The 18810-nt window shown below is 41.8% G+C and overlaps 1 protein-coding gene across 4 annotated transcripts in view; it reads left to right on the forward strand.

The window, feature by feature from the left end:
- The window catches only part of AFF2 (ALF transcription elongation factor 2), a 328346-nt gene that overhangs the window by 273166 nt on the left and 36370 nt on the right, over positions 1–18810 (forward strand). For 3 of the 4 annotated variants that reach the window (XM_066202655.1, XM_066202658.1, XM_066202656.1), the window contains exon 10: positions 18578–18740. In XM_066202655.1, coding sequence (XP_066058752.1) covers positions 18578–18740 — 163 coding nt within the window. The remainder of the gene's footprint in view (positions 1–18577; positions 18741–18810) is intronic. The other variant, XM_066202657.1, reaches the window with a different exon arrangement.

Consider the following 18810-nt stretch of genomic DNA (forward strand, 5'->3'; position numbering starts at 1 on the left):
GCTGAAGCCATGAGGTACAAGACATGGAGAGAAGACAGTGTGACTTTGGGGTAAGCAGGCTAATTCTCCAATGAAAAGTTTTGACATTTTTAATCCTACTTACTTAATGTAAATAAAGGTTTGCCTGGCACAGCTAAGCTCATAGCATTAGACTTTCTGAGTAGGGCCAGGAGTCACAGGAGTCAAGCTTGGTGTAATCCAAAACAATTTAAGTTTAGTGAAGGAAATATCTATTACATTTTAAAAAAATGTTTATTTCTAACTCAGTGTTAGGACTTCCTGTCAAAATAAACTTTTTAGTACTAACATTGACTTCAGGAGACAGCATTGGCAATGAGGAATGGGCCTAAGGGACTGTGTCAGTGACATGAATCTGTTGCTCATGTTTTGAGGCAAAGTTCAGCCACTTTACAGCCACCAGAAGGATTTGGAGACATCTTCTCATGAAGCTGTGAATATTGCAGTGTAGCTGAACTGAAAAAAGGAACAAGGGTATGATGCTTCCCCACGAAGTTGTGGAAGTTTGGTGGTTTTGCATTACTTTTTTTGTACTTCAGAGCAGCAACACTTTGGGGGTATGGTTTGGGATCTGCTCCAGCTCCCAGTCAAGTTAATGTGAGCTGGATCAGCTCCTCCACAACAAGCAGTTGTAGTTCAGTTCTGTGTGGAAACAGGCAAATGTGATGGAACACATCCCAGGCAGCTACGGCGGGACCTTCACACCTCTCACTTTGCAAAAGGCAACTCTTTAAAGGCATTTAAAAAAAGCCTTTAAAATGTGAAATAAGTGACACAGAAGCGTCTGGGTGGGTTGTGAATAGCCTGCAAACATTTTTCTCTGAGCAGCAAACTCTGCAGTCCAGGCTGGTGCAGATGGTGACAGGGATGTTTCAGGGATCAACATCTCTTACCCAAAATGATCAGCCTGGGCAGAAAGGAGGGAACATCTCTCCAGGAGATAGTGTGGGCATATTTAGGGTGAGTTCTGCCTATGCTTTAGGAGGTAAATCTGTGGCAAAGTCTCATTGTGGTAGATCCACGTGTGGGAGAAGTTGGGCATCAACATGTGCAGACTTTTAACAAGATACACGTTACCCCGGATGTCCCTGGTTGCATTTTACTGCAGCAGCATTCTGTATTTACAAAGTAGGAGAAACTGGAAAAGTCTAGCCCAGTGGCCTAAAAACAAGCCTTGAAATAGGAATCCTGATTTTCCATGCTTGCCTTTTTTTTTTTTCCCCCCAATAATCTCTGTAGTGCTGGTCAGACAATTCAGAACTTTCCAGCCTGTGTGCCAAGATGTCCTAAAAATCTGTACAGAAACAAGAAACACTAGAAGATTCACTTGGGATTTGGTGAAGTGTTGTGGGAAATGCAAAGGAATTTGGATTAAAGCATTTTGTTGAAGATTTCATATATGAATAAATGTGTTCATATATATGTGCGATATATACATCCTGCCTGACGTGCCAGTGTGCATGAGGAAAACACTTGAATAGTTACACCACTGCAAAACCTAGTAGAGAAGAGCCTAGAAACTCAGAGCAGATTCTTCTTGGTCTTTTTTTTGGGAAAGTGTGTGAAAAAAACGTAACTATTGGTCATGCATAGGAATGAGGAAAGTTCTAGTGTACCCTGAAAAATGGACAGCATTTTACAGGAAAGACACAGAAACATACGAATTCAGCTATATTAAGTGCTTTTTCATAAATATCTCCGACGAAATCAAATATTATGACAGACTTGAAAGCACCACACTTTTATTAAATTGATGGAAAGGTTCCACCGGCTTTGCATTGCACTGCACAAGACATCCCTCACAGACAGTGTGCAGCCAGCTTAAAGCTCTCAGCAGGGACTGCACTCTGGGCTTAACTGATTACATAAAGCATTTTAAGTCATTTTAATGAAACAAAATATTGCATTGCGGATGAAATTAACTCAAAATATTTTGCTTCCGTTTTCCCAATAGGAAAGTGTTGCTTTGGAGGGGAGTTTGAAATTTTCTTGTGCGCAGCAACGCCGATTTTAATGAGAATTTGTTTTTTGTCAGGTTGTCCTGGGGGAGAGTTTCTAAAGAGCTCAGCCGTGCTTTCCATAGGAGAGCTAATTAGATTTGTACTTCTCCAGTCCTGCTGGGGGGGGGGGGGGACAATCTGGTGGTACAACCTTCTGCATAACTAGTGGAGGTGCAGACCCTCCAAATAAGTTGTAATAGATGGCAGTGCCCCTGAGAGGACAGGATCAGGCCAGGGGCCTCTGCAGGGTGGCACTTGGGGCAGAGCTTTCAGGTGATTCTGCTTTGCCAGCAGTGCAGGGTGAGCAGCTCTGCAGATGCTCAGCTCAGGCAGCTGGGGCTGATGTGACAGAATAAAGAGGATTTCTTTCAAGCCCGTTGGGCCCGGGGTGATTACTGAACACTACAATCAGGGTCTTTTACTTTTTCTTGTTTTTTTAAAGTTTGATTGCCCTCGCATGAGGCTGGAAGGCAGAGAAAGGGCTGTGGCAGTACAGATTCCTATGATCTCCCCTTGCCATGCAATCAGAAGAGCTCTGCAATTGAATATTTCGCAATAATCACTGCATTTTCAATGGGGATGATATAAAAGCAAATATCAAGGCCTCTGGCTGACAAAAGCTGAATACAGAGGGAAAATATGAAAATAGCAACTTACTTCAGCAATAAAGAGAGTATATTTTATACTGCAGTTTTTCTTTTTGTTAAATCATGACTTTCTAGTAAATGACATCCCAGAAGATATTTATCAAAGCAGGAAAGCACTAGAAAGGAGCACCCTGCATTCACTTTAATATTTCTCCTTTTCTTCTGACATTTTCTTGCCTAGAGATCTAATTCCATTAAATATGTACATTTTTGACTGGAAGACTTCTTCATGTATCTTTCAGATGAATCTTAAAAGTACATAAGGTCTGTAGGGCAGGTTTTTTTAAGTGCAAATGAGGTGCACAGTAGAATATTGTCTATGAGGCTTTTCAAATTATTTATATTCCTGCAGTGCTTTACCTTTCTCTTTCTGTGATAATGATAAGGAAGAAGTGAGACTCCAATGCACCTTCTGTGGAACGCTGTCAAACAACATTAGTCATATTTAATATCTGACATGCAGGAACTTACTTTGGCTGCTATCCATTTTTATTTGATTTATTAGACGTTATCGTGTCTATAACTTTCTCTGATCCCACGGCGTATTCAAGTTTTAAAGCCTGGTAGGGCCCCGATTGGTCAGTGTTCGAGCCCCATTGCACTCTTGTGAGTGGATATAAATTAACATTCCCTCATTAGGGCTGCTCTGCAGTACATGGGAAATCTGCTGTAGGGATAATGACAGCTAAACGCTCTGCTGGCCCCCAGCCATGCCCACCTGTGCTGTTCTCCTCCAGCCTTTTTTTCTGGGGCTGTGTGGAGCTGGGTTTGACAGGGCTGGGGCAGGCTCACCCTCGGGGTGCCTGGGGCTCTGCAGGTGCTGGTAGGGGGTGACAAAGTGTCCCCATGCCACCTTGGGAACAACGACCTTACGTTGTGCTGGAGGCCACCGTGCTGTAAGAGTTGCTGCTTCAGGTTTGGTATAAAGCAAAGGTCCTCCCATTTAAGCTTTCATTGCTTTCTCAGAAAGATTTGAGTGAAGGGTGTTAATCCTGGTGTCCCAGCCAAATTGCCACTTAAGTAATTATAATCTGCCTGTACTGCTGTTAGTGTCGCCCTCCTCCCATTATCTTTCTGCATCTCAAGCTTATTTTAGATCCTGCATTTAAATAACTTAGCCTCACCATCATGCAGGGGTCCTGGCTCTGATCTACCAAGAGCTATACAGAATTATGCTGACATAAAGATGGTGATAAAGATGTGACCAGCAGTAACTAAGCTGAGAAGGATGCACAGCAAATGTCTTTCTCCTGAGTCTCTTTTATTGCAGTACAGAAGTGCAAGTGGCTGTGGGGATGGCTGCACTGGGTCCATGTTTATACAAGTCAGACAGAATACAGTGACAGTCAGGACTGTACCTGGTCCCAGAGATTTGGACTCTCAGAGTTGATGCATTTTCTGGGAATTCAGTTTGCTGCTTGCTTACAGTATGCAGCCCAAACCCCAAATAATTGACAGCAGTGTATTACAACATGGCACACCCCCAGGGGAAAACAGTACCTGTATATAAACTCTGTAGCTTTGTGGTTGCTCTTGGAGCTTGTCTCCGTGTTAGACTTAGAGCTTGAAGGCCAGCATAATTTTGGTCTCCACCTTCCCCAACAAAACTCCTTTTGTTTCTCATCCTTGCATATGTTGTTTTGCTGTTGAACTTAATTCCATCAGTCAGCTGCTATGATAATATTGGCTTCTCCTCAAGTTCCTGAAGTGGATTTGGACTGGTGAATGCTCTCAGCTTCCTTCAACTTCTTCATCATCATCCTCCTCTTCCTTTTTTTTTTCTTTTTCTACTTCTATTCCTCTTTCTTCTTTTCCTTCTCCTTTTCCTTTTCATTCTGCTTTTCCTCTTCATTCTCCTTTTTCTCTACCCATGTGTGGCTAATTGGCCACACCTCTGGAAGGAATTATCTGCTTCTGCATAGATTCTGGTTCCCTGGCTGGAGGAGGATTCTGCCGTTCATCACTAACTCAGACACTGTGAATGGGATGCCACTTTGTCTCTCACTGCCAGCTCAAGCTCCTTTAGAAGTCTGTAGGTTTATCCTATGTAAATATGGTCCTCTCCAGTGTTTCCAGCCAGTTTCTATTGTCGTGTTCAGCCCGCTGAAATCCCAAGCCTTCTTTCCTGAAGACCTGTTTTTCCTGAAGCTCAGGAAAGCAGCTGCCTTTCTTCAATGTTTTGTTTGTTGTATGGTATAATTTTCTGTTCCCAGGTCTCAACTTGACCTTCAGGTGGCACTGAGATCTGCTGCTGTAATTGTACATGGCTTGTGACAGAGGTTAATTCAGAGAATATGTCATCTAACTTTGGTCACTGCGAGGTTTGAGAAATCATATTGCAGGTGTTGAATTATAGCTGAATCTCTGACGTGCTCAAGGAATTCTTGTGCCTGCTGACTTCTGCAAAGTGTACTCTGATAGCATCTCCTAACAGCTCAATATATTCCCAGGAGTACTTGAACTGAGGCAGTTTTAGTTGCACTGCAATCAGTATAAGGGGGGTAAAAAAAAAAATATCTTTAACACTGAGACTGGAGGAACTTCCCCTCCATGATTCCTTCCTTTGGGCTGCCTGGCTGCTGCTCTCCACATACTCCATCCCCAGATGTTTTGATAACATCTCTGCTGATAAGTACTAGCAATATATCAACAAATAAAAGTGCAGAGTAAATAATCACTGTCACCAGAAATATATAGTTGAGACAGCACGGTTTGAAATACGCAGAGGTGAGAGTTTGTCATCCTGGAAGAGCCAAGACCCACACACGCGCTGCCATATGGCTGCAGGCACCTGGGGGATCCAACAGGAAGACTGTCAGCAGTTTTTCATTTGCAAGGTGCCTGCACCTCTTGGTGTATTCCCTGTAAAACATCTGAAGAGAGGGGGAGAGGCATTAGCATGATAAATACATGGCCAAACCCCAAAGAGAGAATACAGATTGGTGTTAGGAGAAAAAAAAAAATTAATTCTATTTTATGCTTAACAGCCTACCACAGGAAACTGGTCGAGAGGGGGGAATGATGCTAAGTGTGAGTAGCAGTTCTTTTTTCCTGCCTGAATCTCATCAAGCCAAAAAGAGTTTCTGTAAGGCTTCTTGTCCCCATTAGATAATGGTTTCATCCTTTGTTTTCTTTTGTTCCTACTTCCACCACTGATAGCAGCCTGCAGGAAGAGGGGTGAGGAAATGCGTTGCTTCTGCAAAAATCACTGTAGGAAGAATAGCCAGCACATAAATGATACTGTTTTGGCTTCAAAAGGGTAAGCAGGTGTCTTAGGAGTCCCAGAAGAGTGATGTGCAAGCTTGTACAAACAACCTCCGAATCACGCCTGTTTGTTATTCACACAAACAGAGCTGAAACCCTCTGAATTCCTCAGTTCCCAGAATTCAGATGGTGCACAATGGCCCATAATGAACAGCACCTGTGCTTACCTCAATTACTGCACAGAGCTGAACAACGGCAAGAAGGGCTTTCAAGAATATTTTTTTCAATAATAGATTTAGTTATGTCTTTCATAATTGGATTCAAAAGCTCAAAATTTCATTTTGCAACTTGTTCATGAAATTTGTATGAAAAAGTCTGGCGTTTATTCAAAAGAAATACTCCATGAACAAGAAATTGCAAAACAGCCAACTGCTGGTAACTAAGCAGCCAAATTATAGTCCATGCACTTGGCAAATACACCATCTTTTTTATTATTTCAGTAATTGAATTTCTGTTAAAGCGTGGAGCATAATTTAACATCAGGAATTTATTTATAATACAATAGTGTTACAGTAATAAATGCATTATTATTGTCACTTTTAATGGAGTCTTATGTATTCCCTCAGAGACTGTGTGGCAGACTCTGAGACAACCACTGCATCAGTGTTGTTTGTAGACAATTGAATTAATTGGAGACAGGGTCATTAACTCGACCTGAATACCTCTGATTGCTTCTGTAAATAAGGTTAGAGAGCAAATGGCTAATCTTTGTTGTCATTATAGATTCTTTTTACATTTTCACACTGCCTTGTGTATTAAGATCATTTTGCTAAGCAGCTTTCCAGGCTGTCGTCGTGTTTACGCTATTGTCTTGCATGGCACACAACCGTAATTGTATCAGACTTACATTTCATTTCCCATATCTATATAAAACATGATACTAGAGAGAGACCCACTCTGAATTGCAGCACATAAAAACCATTGGACCAACAAATTAATAAACCAAAATGAATAAGCTGTGGCATTAAAAAATAATCAAATCACAAAAACAAAAGTTGATTTTGTTTGCTTTTGTCTGAAAATTCCAACCTGCAAAGCTCGCCAGGGATAATGTAATGAGACCATTACTCAGTTGGGAACATGACCTGCAAGGCCAGCTCTGCAGATACCAGCCTGTGAGTTAAGTGTTATTCAGACTTTTGGCATGGATTTTCCTGGAAAATGAGCAGTGGGCTGTCATTAAAGCACAGATAGAACACAGATATTTCTTAAGGAGAGATCCAAAAAAAGGGTTGTGAGCACACTGTTCCATTTCTCAGCAAACTTAATAAAGAATGTAGCCTCAGAGGCCTAGGAGAGCATGTGTCAGGAACAAGAGACACCCTAAACTTGAGAATGTCAGGTTCACATTGAACTCAGGGATACCAGCTTGTCATCACTCCCATATCCCACCCTACACTTAAAAAAACCACTTTGCTTTCTCAGAAACAGCCTTGTAAGGGGAAGAAAACAGCTGGCAGTGCCTTTATAATTTGCCTGCTGTTTGCGTGTATTTCTTTCCTTCTAAACTTACATTCAAGATGGGCCTGAACCCAAACCCCAGATACGCAGTGTGAGTTATCTACCCTCGGGAGCCAAGTGTGGGATCCTGAGTCCATCTGTAACCTAGACGTTAAGCGATGTTTTATGAATTCAGATTCAAAAATAACAGCCTCTCCACTTCCAAACTTGCAAGTAGAGCTTTCAGCTTCAAAACTTTGCCCATGTCAAACTCGCATTGACAGTCTGTTGGTGCAGGAATCCAGCCTGACTGTGGTGGGAGGAACATGCTGCCACACTACGTTTTCTCTCAGCAGTCTCTGCGCAGAGCACTCATAAAAACATTTAGGGATGTTGCTTCACTTCAAAAGCAAAGGAGGAAGCAAAGCAGCGAATAGATGCTAAACTGCTCCAGTATGTTGAAGGCATCATCTGAATTTACTGACTGGCATTGTAGGTTTTGCTCTGCAAAAAAAAAATAAAAAAAAAAAAAAGGGATCAGCCAAGCAGTGTTATTACTGCACAAGATCCAGCTTGGTACTGATCCGAAATTCAGGGTGAGCTTTTTAGCCCCAGCCCAGTGTTTGTGTCTCTCCTGCTTATTTTCAGGGATGCAAGCACTGATGGTGTTCACCTCAGACCTTGCTGTTGAAGCAATTGGTTGTGCTCAACCTTGGACCATTTGTGTCGCCATCTGCTGCAGGGGCTGACTTTGGAGCATTGTCCTTCATTAATGTAGCTTTTATTGCCTGTGATATCCCAAACACTGCAGGTAGAATTCGAGAGGGTGGGGTATTTTTTAAGTGTAGTGCTGAAAATAAGTCACTACTTCTCCACTTCCCTGCTGGCAGAGTGACATCTTGCTGCTGAGTTTTGTCATTAACAAGCAAAGGAGTTCCATGTAATCAGTGACCTCCATGCCGCACTAGAACGTTAAGAGATTGAGGCTGTCTAGGCAGATGTGTGAAGGAGACATTTGCACCTTACTAAGGGAGTAATTATCAAGTGGAAAACAATAAAAAGTGCAAGAGGGATCGAACTTTGCCTATTTACATCTGTATCCACGAGGGGGTTGAGTTTTCCTGACCTTTGCTGGTTGGCAGACCTTCAACAAATCAGTGCTGCCACAATAACCCTTCTTGAGTCTGAGGAAAATGGATGGTGGTAATGTTGAAAAGTCCATTTCTGGACGCTCAAGAACGTAAACGTCCAGAGAAGGAAAGCATCTTAGGTGGGAGGTTTTTAAGGAAAAAAAAAAATAATATAACTAATCCTAAAGATCTAAATAATTTCTGTCCGTATTTCGTGGTTTTCAGCACTCCCTTGACGAAACCCACTTTATGCTCAGGATTATGGTCACTCTTTTCCTGAAGCCCTCTTGGGGAATACAGTGTTTGCCCACTCCCAGGCAGATGTGAAGTGCCTCTGCCAGGCATCCCAGTTCCTCAGAAAGTAGGCAGTGTGACACTTCAGGAAGGCATCCAGTGTTAATTCTGGCAGTCCCAGTCACTCTTTCCTGTCTGAATGAAAGCTGGCTCCACACTTGTCCTCATCCTGCACACAGGCAGTGCAGTCCCTGTGTTTGCAGTGCTTTGACTTGGCTCCCACAGAGTCAAGTGGTGCTGAGCACCACCAGCTCCCTCTGGCAGGCATGGGGCTCTGTTTGCCCACAAATCCCGGCAAGTAAGTGCAGAAGCTATCAGGATCTTCCTTTTATTTTGGGGTTGATGTAAAAAGGCTGAGAGGAAAGATTTTCAGCCAGATAAGGTTACGGAATTAAAGATTCTCTGTTTCCTTTTGCTGTCATTCAAAATAACAAGCATAGAAAATTCTGTTTAAAATAGATGAGCCTTTTTGACTTAAAGGGTTTTCGTGTCAAAGATTTAAGATTTAAACATGACAGTGATAGTATTAGGCAAAGTATGAGAGCAGATACTTGTAGCAACTGTCATTTTTTTTTCTGACTGTTTATTAATGGTCTTTTGTGATTTATAGTGAATGTTGTGAAGGATCTTCAGGTCCATTTATCACTCAGAGAGGCACCTTTTTTTCCTTAATACCTATGTCATAATTAAGGGTGGATGCTGCTTAACAATTTAGCTCTGTTCTTAACATTAGATCCTTCAAGATGATATTTAATCCTAAGCAGATTTGATGCCTTTTTTAAAGTCTATAAAGCAAAGTATTATGTAACTGTCTAAAATCAGCAGCATTAAAAGGAGATGATATTAAACAGAAATTTACAGAAGGTTAAGATATTCACTCCAAATGGAGCCTTTAACCCCATTTTAGAATGAATCGTAAGGAAGACACCTATGTTTCAGCATTCAGCTTTATTAATATTTTACTAGACAGCTTTCTCCTTGTTCAAAAAAACAAGTCATGTGTGCTGAAGTACATCTTTATATCCATGAAAGGCTCTGGTGGTGTGCCATAAATTCATCATGTGCCTTTAGGAATACTTCTTTAAAAACTATTGCAGAGTAATTGCCCATTATTAATAATGATGATTCCTTTTTACTGTTATGGCAGGAGCAGTGAAACAAAGTGTCTGCTTGTGGTTTTCGTGAGTGCCTGTGTACTTCTGTGGTCCCTGTTATTACAAATTCAATCTGACAAACGTAAATATGCTGGGAGTCTCACAATACTGTGTGTATTAATAACGGGGGAAAGTGCCAGGAATTCAATTATTTTGCCCATTGAATCCCAGGGAGGCACAGGAATTGAACCGGTATTCGGAAGTGTGGGGCTGGGTCTGTAACCACAGGGCTGTCTCTCTCTGCAAAGGTGCAGCAGTCATCTCCACAGAGGTGGATTATTTGTGCCTTTGTCATTTGAGTGCATGCCTGTGACCAACCAGGCCTGCAGCACCAATCCTGCTGTTTCATGCTTTCTGCAGCCCATAATGCACAGAGTTTGTGAGCAGCTGAAGCTCATTTAGTAGAATATTACCCAATTTGTTCTGATTATACTCAGTTTTTATCTCTGCCCCTTTCTGTATTGCTTGTTTTACTCATCGTGCTCCTGACAATAACTACAGTTGGAGCAATCTTGGGTCTTTTCTAAGTAAGCTTTAACATCCTGCAACAGGCTTTTTTCCCTCCTCTGGCTTGTGTTCCCAGTTCCACCCCTTTGCTCTGGTCTGAAACTGGTTGTCCTGCTGATCTGCTCCCAAGGGATTCCCCCAGAGAGGAAATCCTCCCGTGGTTTCATGAGCTCATGTTGGGACACTTGTTCAGTGCTCAGGTGTAAAGGACTGCGTGTGTGTGCCATAAAGCTTTGGAAAATCAGGATATTCCTTCTGGCACCTTTTCAAGCTCAGAGGGGTTGTTTAACATGGAGAGAGAGAAAAAAAAAACCATACCAACTTTCTAGTGTTTTCTTACTGCTTGGTTGCTCAGCATAGTAAAATTAGCTTTCCTCAGATAACAGATGAGACTGGAAACATTGAGGAGTTGGAGGTGTCGTGTGGATCCATCTGCACCAGTGTGGTTTGGTCCCAGAGCCTGCAGTTCTCTTCCCACGGGGCTCTCTCTGCAAGCTGGATTCTGTTTTCAGATAGAACTGAAGCAGAGCTGAGCTAGGATGAGAAGGGTAGCTCATTTAGGACTCAACGTGCCCAAGTTTCTGCCGTGCATGAATGAGAAGAAACACAACGCTTTGCTTTCAGAGGTTCACTTGGGATGGGTTTTTTCGTGGCCACACTTGGACCTTCTGCTGTAGTAAATAAAATCAAAGTGTAAATAACTGACTCCTCAAAAAAACCCATTTTATGTTCACTTGAAATTGTGAACTGTAGAGGGGGGAATGTGTGCTTCTGCACTTCCACAGAAGATTCACAAAGTGCACTGAAAGATGCAGTACTCCAGGATTTCCTTTGCGGAAAATAAAGAAGTTTCTATGTATCAATCTTCATATCCAGCTTGATTCAGTGGGGTAATATTGATATAATAAAGTGGTTCCATTTATATCAAATGAGACCCTTTGGAGTCTCACAGTAAGGGAGAGTATTCTTGTTCTTCCAGATGCCAGGCAAATAGCAGCACATCAGGGCACAGTACAAATAATGCTCTCTGACACTTGAATCTATTCACTAAAATATTGTACATCAAAAAAGCCTACATACATTGCATTCCCTGAATAATATCATGCTCACAAAATTGTTTCTAAACTCTGAGGTGAGCAGAGTGATGCATGCAGGAATCATGGATACAGTATTGCTTTTAATATGCAAAATCCCCTTCTCTTCCACGTCAAGTGTGTATAACAGCGCTGTGATATTGGAAGGAGAGTGATTACCATACCAATAGTTCAGAAAGTTTTTTTATGTGCGCCATTAGAGATGTGGCATTAAAATTCCTCCTCTTCTGTTTGTTTTTTTTTTTTTAATAATGTCATAGTTTGACATGTCACACCTGTTCTTTATCACAGGTGTGAGGGAGTCGGAATTTACTGAAGCCCAGGAATAAAAACTGGGAGAGAGTCAGTAGGATAGTAGAAACAGTGCCATGGTTAAAGTCACATTGCAGATGTATATACACAGTTCCACCTAGGATTTGTGGCTAATGTAATTCTTTATTGGAAGGCTTTGACCTTGTTACGGATTCTTGGCAGCTTTTTCCCACTCTATTCATTACTAATGCAAGCTGTCAATCACTTTAGTTCTGCTTTGACATAGATTGTGGCTCATAGGAGTTAGCTCTGTCATTCTTTTTATTTCTTTCATCTTTACTATCCCTTTTTATGGTCTTTAAAGCTGGAAGTATAAAAGGGTTATATGTATATGAAAAAGATCTGTTTCAGTAACTCTATCAACCTTGTTATAAACAGTCTTTGATTAAAACAGTTACTTTTGAACACAGTAAAACAAGACTGTGGCTTTTTACATACCACATCTTGTAAATTACCCTCCCCCTCAAAATAAATCAGAGCTCCTACTTGCATTGCAGTGCTCAGGATTGATACAGGCAGATCAGCTGCCACATCCTGAATAACACATTAGAGAGGTTTCCCCTTTCCATGTGTTTTGACATGAGAGAGCCTTCATAAGTGATGTCTTACTACACGTGCTAATGTTAGCCAAAGCAACAATTTCCACACCTTATTTCATTTCATTGACCTGGGTGCTGATTAATATTTCAAAAGCCTTGATACACGTTTTCAATTCCTGTGTCAACCCAATCTTTGAAAGTTCAGATTTGAATCCTACCAGCCTGATGTTAAATAATTTAAAACTAACCAATGGAAAGGCAGTGAACAAATCATCCAGAGCAATCCTTGTCTTTAAAAAGCAATCTAATGGCAGGCATATATAAGTTTGAAGATAAAAATATGAACAATTCATTCTTTAAAAAAAAAATGGCAGCTCCCTTTCAAATTAGAAGAGAATATTACTTCCTGATAATGGTGCAAGAATAGAAGAGAAATAAAACTTTGTTATTGAACAGTTATGGTATTAAATTCTGACACTAAATATTAATCTGCTAGGTGCTGTACTATTATTATCTGCTAGAATAATGAAACAGCCTTTTTTATGCAGAATTCAGTGAATCCAGCAACTCCAAGTAATGACCATTAGGTTTGCAGTTTTTCTGTAGAGATATTCCCAAAGGAGAGATTGGGCTGGCTTCTGAACAACTTCAGAGGGTTTATTCCTGTGCCTCTTCAAATAAAGTGTAAGGAGTGGGACAACAACAGTATCCAAATAAGAGCAAGTGCTTCTGTCTGCTCTGGTAGATGCTGCAGTGTGGCTGAGTGCACAAAAGTCTTGCTCAGAGCTGGGAGCCCAATTTTCAGTGTCCCGTGCAATCAGCCCCTTTGTTCTCAGGAATCTGCATTTTAAATAGACAACCAGATTAAGGGTAGGCCACACAGCCTCTCTTTTAATCAGCAGGAACTGATGTGCAGACGTATTTTTTTCTCAGACAAAAAGCAAAATTCATCTCAGTCCCAACCCGGTGCCTCAACAGGAAGATCAACTACTCTGTCAAGTCTGTAGTCAGTTTTCCAGCACGGACCTTGCCCTTTCCAGATTTCATCGGTGGAATTTCCCCTAAATATAGGCTTGTGCAGTAAAGCAACCTTTGTAGAGTGCTCCTTCCGATGGAAATACGTTGCCAGCATGGATGTACTGTTGACTCACTGGTCAGTTCCCATCTACAATTTCCCACTGCCCAGCAACGCTCTGCTTTCTCTAAGTTTACATTTTGAGTTCTGAGCAGAGCAGTGAAACAAGTGGCCGATTCATCATTACCCTAAAAAGGAAGGGTCAGAATGAATAAACCTATTGTTGGAGGGCACCGTCTATTTGCCAAGTTCTCCTCACAGCAATTAACATGGCCACATCTAATTGGGGAAAGGTTCAGGGAGATAGCTAAGGACTTGTTAGGAAGTTTTGTTCCTTGATGAGTTTTACTGCTCTAGTCTGAATTATACCTTTTTCTAACATCTGTATTTACAAGGTTAGAAGTTTATTATTTTTCTTATTAGAGGTTAATGAGTTGGAGTATTTCACATTACCTTTGTCATAGCTACCAGGTTCAATTTTGAAGATCATTTATAACAGCAGTAGAATAAATTAGATGCTGAAAACAGTATAATAGTCCAGATGACAAGAACAAAAAAAGTACAAGCCACATATCAGGCCTTTGGTTCTCTATGCAACATAACAATCCAGACACATAACAATGCCATGTCTGCTTTAATTGGCTCTGGAAAATTAAAAAGCGGACAAACTTCAGGGTGATTTGGGCAGATCACCTGTACCAGTGACAGGAAGATGGTTGGTGTGTGATGAGGTGAGGGCAGCTCCTCACCAGGAGCCATCAGCAGCCAGACAAGAGCTGCTCTGTAGTTATTTGAACTCAGCAAGAGCTGAAAAATACTCTGGGTACTGGTGGCACTGGTGTTTGTCCCCTCCTTCAAGGCATTTCTCATCTCATACCTTGTGGCCGCAGGGCTCTCATCTCCCCAGCACAGGAGGGGCTCCTCGGGACAGGGGTGAGCAGCCTCTGATCCAGCTCTCCCTGCAGAGTCATTTCACATCTTTGCTTCCAGCCTGGCCGGAGCTCTGGGTCAGGGCAGAGCCCTGCAGGACTCAGCCCCAGTGCTGAGCACAGGGCTCGGAAAACGAGGAGAACAAACTTAAAAGGAGGGCCAAACTGATGTTTCTATTAGCTGCAGAGAGGCCTTGCACTCAGAGAATGTGACAGGCCCACACTGAGTATGAGGATGACTGTAATACCTCTGCTGTTTGCTTTGTGTGTTTGCACTGCAAGCTCTTTGGCCCAAGGACTGTGCCTCATCATGTATTTACACAGATCCAGCACAGCAGGTCACTGGTCTCAGTAGGGGCCTCCAATCTCAAGTGATAATAATGAACTGGCTTTCTTCTAAGTGTTATTTACCCAAACAATGCTGTGTTCCATTGTGCAGCATTGTTTTTATAAATTTTTTTTTTTTCAGTTCACATGAAGTAAAAACGTTGTCCACCCAAACACTGAGGAACAATATGAGTGCTCATCTCCTGCTGGGAAATAAAAATTCAATAGTTTCAAATATCAGTCCTTCCTGCCCCCTTTAGTCACTCTGAGGACTTGTGTCTGATGATAAAATGCTTTAAATCCATTTTAAACCTTGTCTGGACCGGCATTCCTTGTCTGGATCTTAGCAACAAAACAAAGCTTGCTTTGAAAGTCTCTTCAAGAGGCAACCCCCAGTTCATGTGGTTGAAACCCATGTGAGGAAGCCCAGTTTATTTGTATAACAGCTGCTTGAATTGCAGAATCTAGCTCAACATCTTTCAGAACATGATTGAACTTTAAATCCGCAGAAATCTCTGGAAAGAGTGCAAAATGAGTATTTTTGAACTAAGAGATGCATTTTATTTAAGGGGAAAAAAAATCACAAAAGGCAATCCAGAATATCTACTAAACTTATTCTATTGGACGCAAAGATTCATTTTTATGCACTTTTTTTAATGCTTTTTTGTTTGTTTGTGAAATGTCTGTATACCTTTCTCTTCTCTGCTGAACTGCACTGTAAGAAGTTGATTGTGCTTGTAGCTATGTACAAGATCTATCTTTAGTGTGGTGAGATGCTAGGAAAGGCATTTTGGGTCTTATCTGATTGTTTTGCAGGGCACACACAGTTGCTCTCAACCCAAAGTACATGATGAAAATGAATGCTTCTACTTTAGTAATGAGGATCAGCAATGATGCCTTCAGCATGAAACTGCCCGGTGTAGCCAAGGCATAATTTTATTATCCCAGATGAAAGACAAATGTGACCTCATTGTGTTTTGTATGAAAAACATTATTTTGAGCCTGTCTGGTTCCTGCATGCTTGCTGAGCTGTGTTACTCAGTAATGTTTGGCACGTGGTAGCTTTTTTCTGAGGCTGGTGTGCAGAAAGAAAGAAAATAAGGCCAGGTTGGAGCTGCTATCTATTTCCATGGTTTTATTTCTTCCCTTTGAGTTCTTTGTCAGACAGTTGCAGTTCTGCTCCAGAACAACTCCTGTTATTTTGTGAGCACATCCCAGCTATAGTGTTAGAGTTACAGAGTGCTGGGAGAGGTGAGTTGTGTTTAAAGGCAGGAAAGGTCTGGCTGGGGCACTGCCTTTCCCTCCTTTGATCTAATATAAGAGGTGTTGTTCTTTACATCAGTTGTCTTAATGAGAGCAGAGCATGTCCTTAGGCAGATGTGCACAGATGTGTGTGCAGCCCCACACACACCCCTCTCTGTGGAGGTTGCCTGGGCACAAACCACTCCAGAGAAGCTCTGAGATTTAGGTTAAATTTAAGTTCTTAAGTTTTTAATTTAAAACTTCAGTCTTCTGATAATTCCGTAAGTAACACTTTTTTCCAAGGCTGGTGCTTCATTCGGGCATTCAAGAATGGAATTGCCATGTTTGCCTCCTCAGGGACTCCTTGTGGTGTTTTCTATTTTATTGTTCTTGGAAATATTTGCAATGAAATGCGAAAGCTCTGTTTCCATCTACTATTAGTGTTTTCCAAGTAGAAAATATAAGATATATATGAAAACTACAAGATATTGATGAGAAAGGCAAATGCCTCTACAAACAAGTTCCCTTTTTCTCCACTTTTCTGTTTCCTTGTTTGCTGTTTAAAAAAAAAAAAAATGCATGAATAATGTGTTTTCTTACACTTTCTTGAGGTGGGATAATGGAAGAAATACTAATGGTTTTCAAAAATAATTTTATTAAATACAAAATCTAAAGTCCATTTTAATTCAGCAGTGGTTAGTTTTCCATAATACTTTTGGAAATGCCTGTATGTTTTCATCATCTTTTCTTTGAATTGCCTTTTACATCCAGTTGAAATTTTCTAAGTTGCTCTACTTGAGCCAGTTGAGTAGGGAGCCGCTGGAAGAATTAAAAAAAAAAAAAAATTAAAAAGTGTATGGACTTAATGAGCAACAAAGTTAGTGATCTGTAGCAATTACCCAAGTGAGTAATTTTGTTTCATTAATGCACCCTAAAGCACAAAGCTGTTTTGTCAATGGGCACTGCAGGGCCATTGCAAGGCTCAAAGAGACGGTTTTGTTACCAACCGCGGCGCAGGCGATAGGTTTTACCAACAAGGAGGCAGAGAAAGTAGCTTAGTGCAAGGAGAAAATTAAAGTCCATCTATTATTGTCACAGAAGCCAATGGCAATGCTTGCAAAGATTCTAGCAGAGGCAGGGTCACACATCAGTTTGTTCTGCCTTTTCCTTTTTGGGTTTGTTTTTTTTCCCTGGCTTTTCCAGTTTCTTGGTTAGTGTGTGTTTTTAAGAAGGCATCTTGATGCATCAAGCATCTAGTTTTGGAAAGGGAAGGAAAGAATGTACTTAGCTGAACTCTTCTTGGAGGAAAATAGAAAAGCAGATCGAGGCAAAGCTGTATTATACCTCATGGGCACCTCTGGATCACTCAATATGGGACACACACGGTGTATGATATATTAAGGTGAAGTATTGAATATCCATAAAGGCATACTAGAAAATGGTGTCAATTTTCAAACACTTTGCTTTGTCAGCTTCACAAATTTAAAATCAATCATCAAAAAGTCCCTGTATAGATCAGCTGAAGAGACATATAACCTTATGGTTATCTCCCTGACAAAAAAAAAAAAAGTTGAAATTAAAGATGAGTTTATAAAGACTCAGACTGGCAGAATTGTGTAGTGCTAAAAGTTGGGGTCATCTGACCTCTCAGATTTGAAACAAATGCTGAGAAGAAACAATGACACACAGTGCACTGCTAATAAAAACATCTTGGAGGACAGTTGAACACACAGAAAAATAGATTTCACAGAGAAGCTTATTTTCAGCATGAATGCTATTTTCTCACTACATTATCATAAATATGAGAGGGGAAAAAGCTATAAATAAAAAATTCTCGGGCTCTCCCTGGAGACTTGTCAGAAGTACGTAGTTTTTGTACACTGCAGTGTAAAAGTATTCATTAAAATTAATTTTTAAAATGTCCTGTCCAATATAAGTTGCCTGATGTCCTTCCTTTGATCATAAATTATAAATGAACTGGCAAAAAAATGAAGAAACCACGATTCCATAAATGAATTATTTAAGTGTGATTGTTAGTTTTTGCAATCATCGGCCTAATAAGCTGGGGCTTGTGACACTGGAGCGTTTCTCACTGGAGGGTGGTGATGATGGTAATGTTATTAACATAATCAATGTGTCCCATGAGTCACTAACCAGCTCCTCTGGGGGCTCCATGGTGGCATAGCCCCTGGGTTTCCAGTGGGTCTGCACTGCAGGACAGGGAGGTGACACTGAGGACATTTGGGGTGAATGGGCTGCAAACAGCCAGGAGCACATAAGGGAGGTTCTTGTCCCCAACAGCAGCCTGCCAGTGCTGGTGGCACAAGCCACTGGAGCTCTCGTGGGTCTGCACTGCAGGACAGGGAGGTGACACTGAGGACGTTTGGGGTTCATTGGGTTGCAGACAGCCAGGAGCACATCAGGAGAGGTTTTTGTCCCCAACAGCAGCCTGTCAGTGCTGGGGACACACACCATTGGAGCTTTTGTGAGTCTGTGGGTCTGCACTGCAGGACAGGGAGGTGACACTGAGGACGTTTGATGTGAGTGAGGTTCACTGGCTTGCAGACAGCCAGGAGCACACTAAGGGAGGCTCTTGTCCCCACAGCAGCCTGCCTGTGCCGGTGGCACACGCCACAGGCTTGGCCCACTCCAGCGGCGGCTCCGGCAGCTCCAGTGAGTCCGAGAGCAGCTCCGAGTCCGACTCCGACAGCGAGAGCAGCTCCAGCGACAGCGAGTGCAACGAGGAGTCCCGCAGTGCCACGCCAGAGGTGAGACCCCCTCTGCTCTCCCCTGAGCGGGAGGCGTGGAGAGGAGCAAAGCCCCGCTCCCTGTTAGAGG

Source organism: Chamaea fasciata, unplaced genomic scaffold, assembly GCF_029207755.1.
Source record: "Chamaea fasciata isolate MVZ Bird 193981 ecotype frontalis unplaced genomic scaffold, bChaFas1.0.hap1 SCAF_22, whole genome shotgun sequence".
Taxonomy (NCBI): domain Eukaryota; kingdom Metazoa; phylum Chordata; class Aves; order Passeriformes; family Sylviidae; genus Chamaea; species Chamaea fasciata.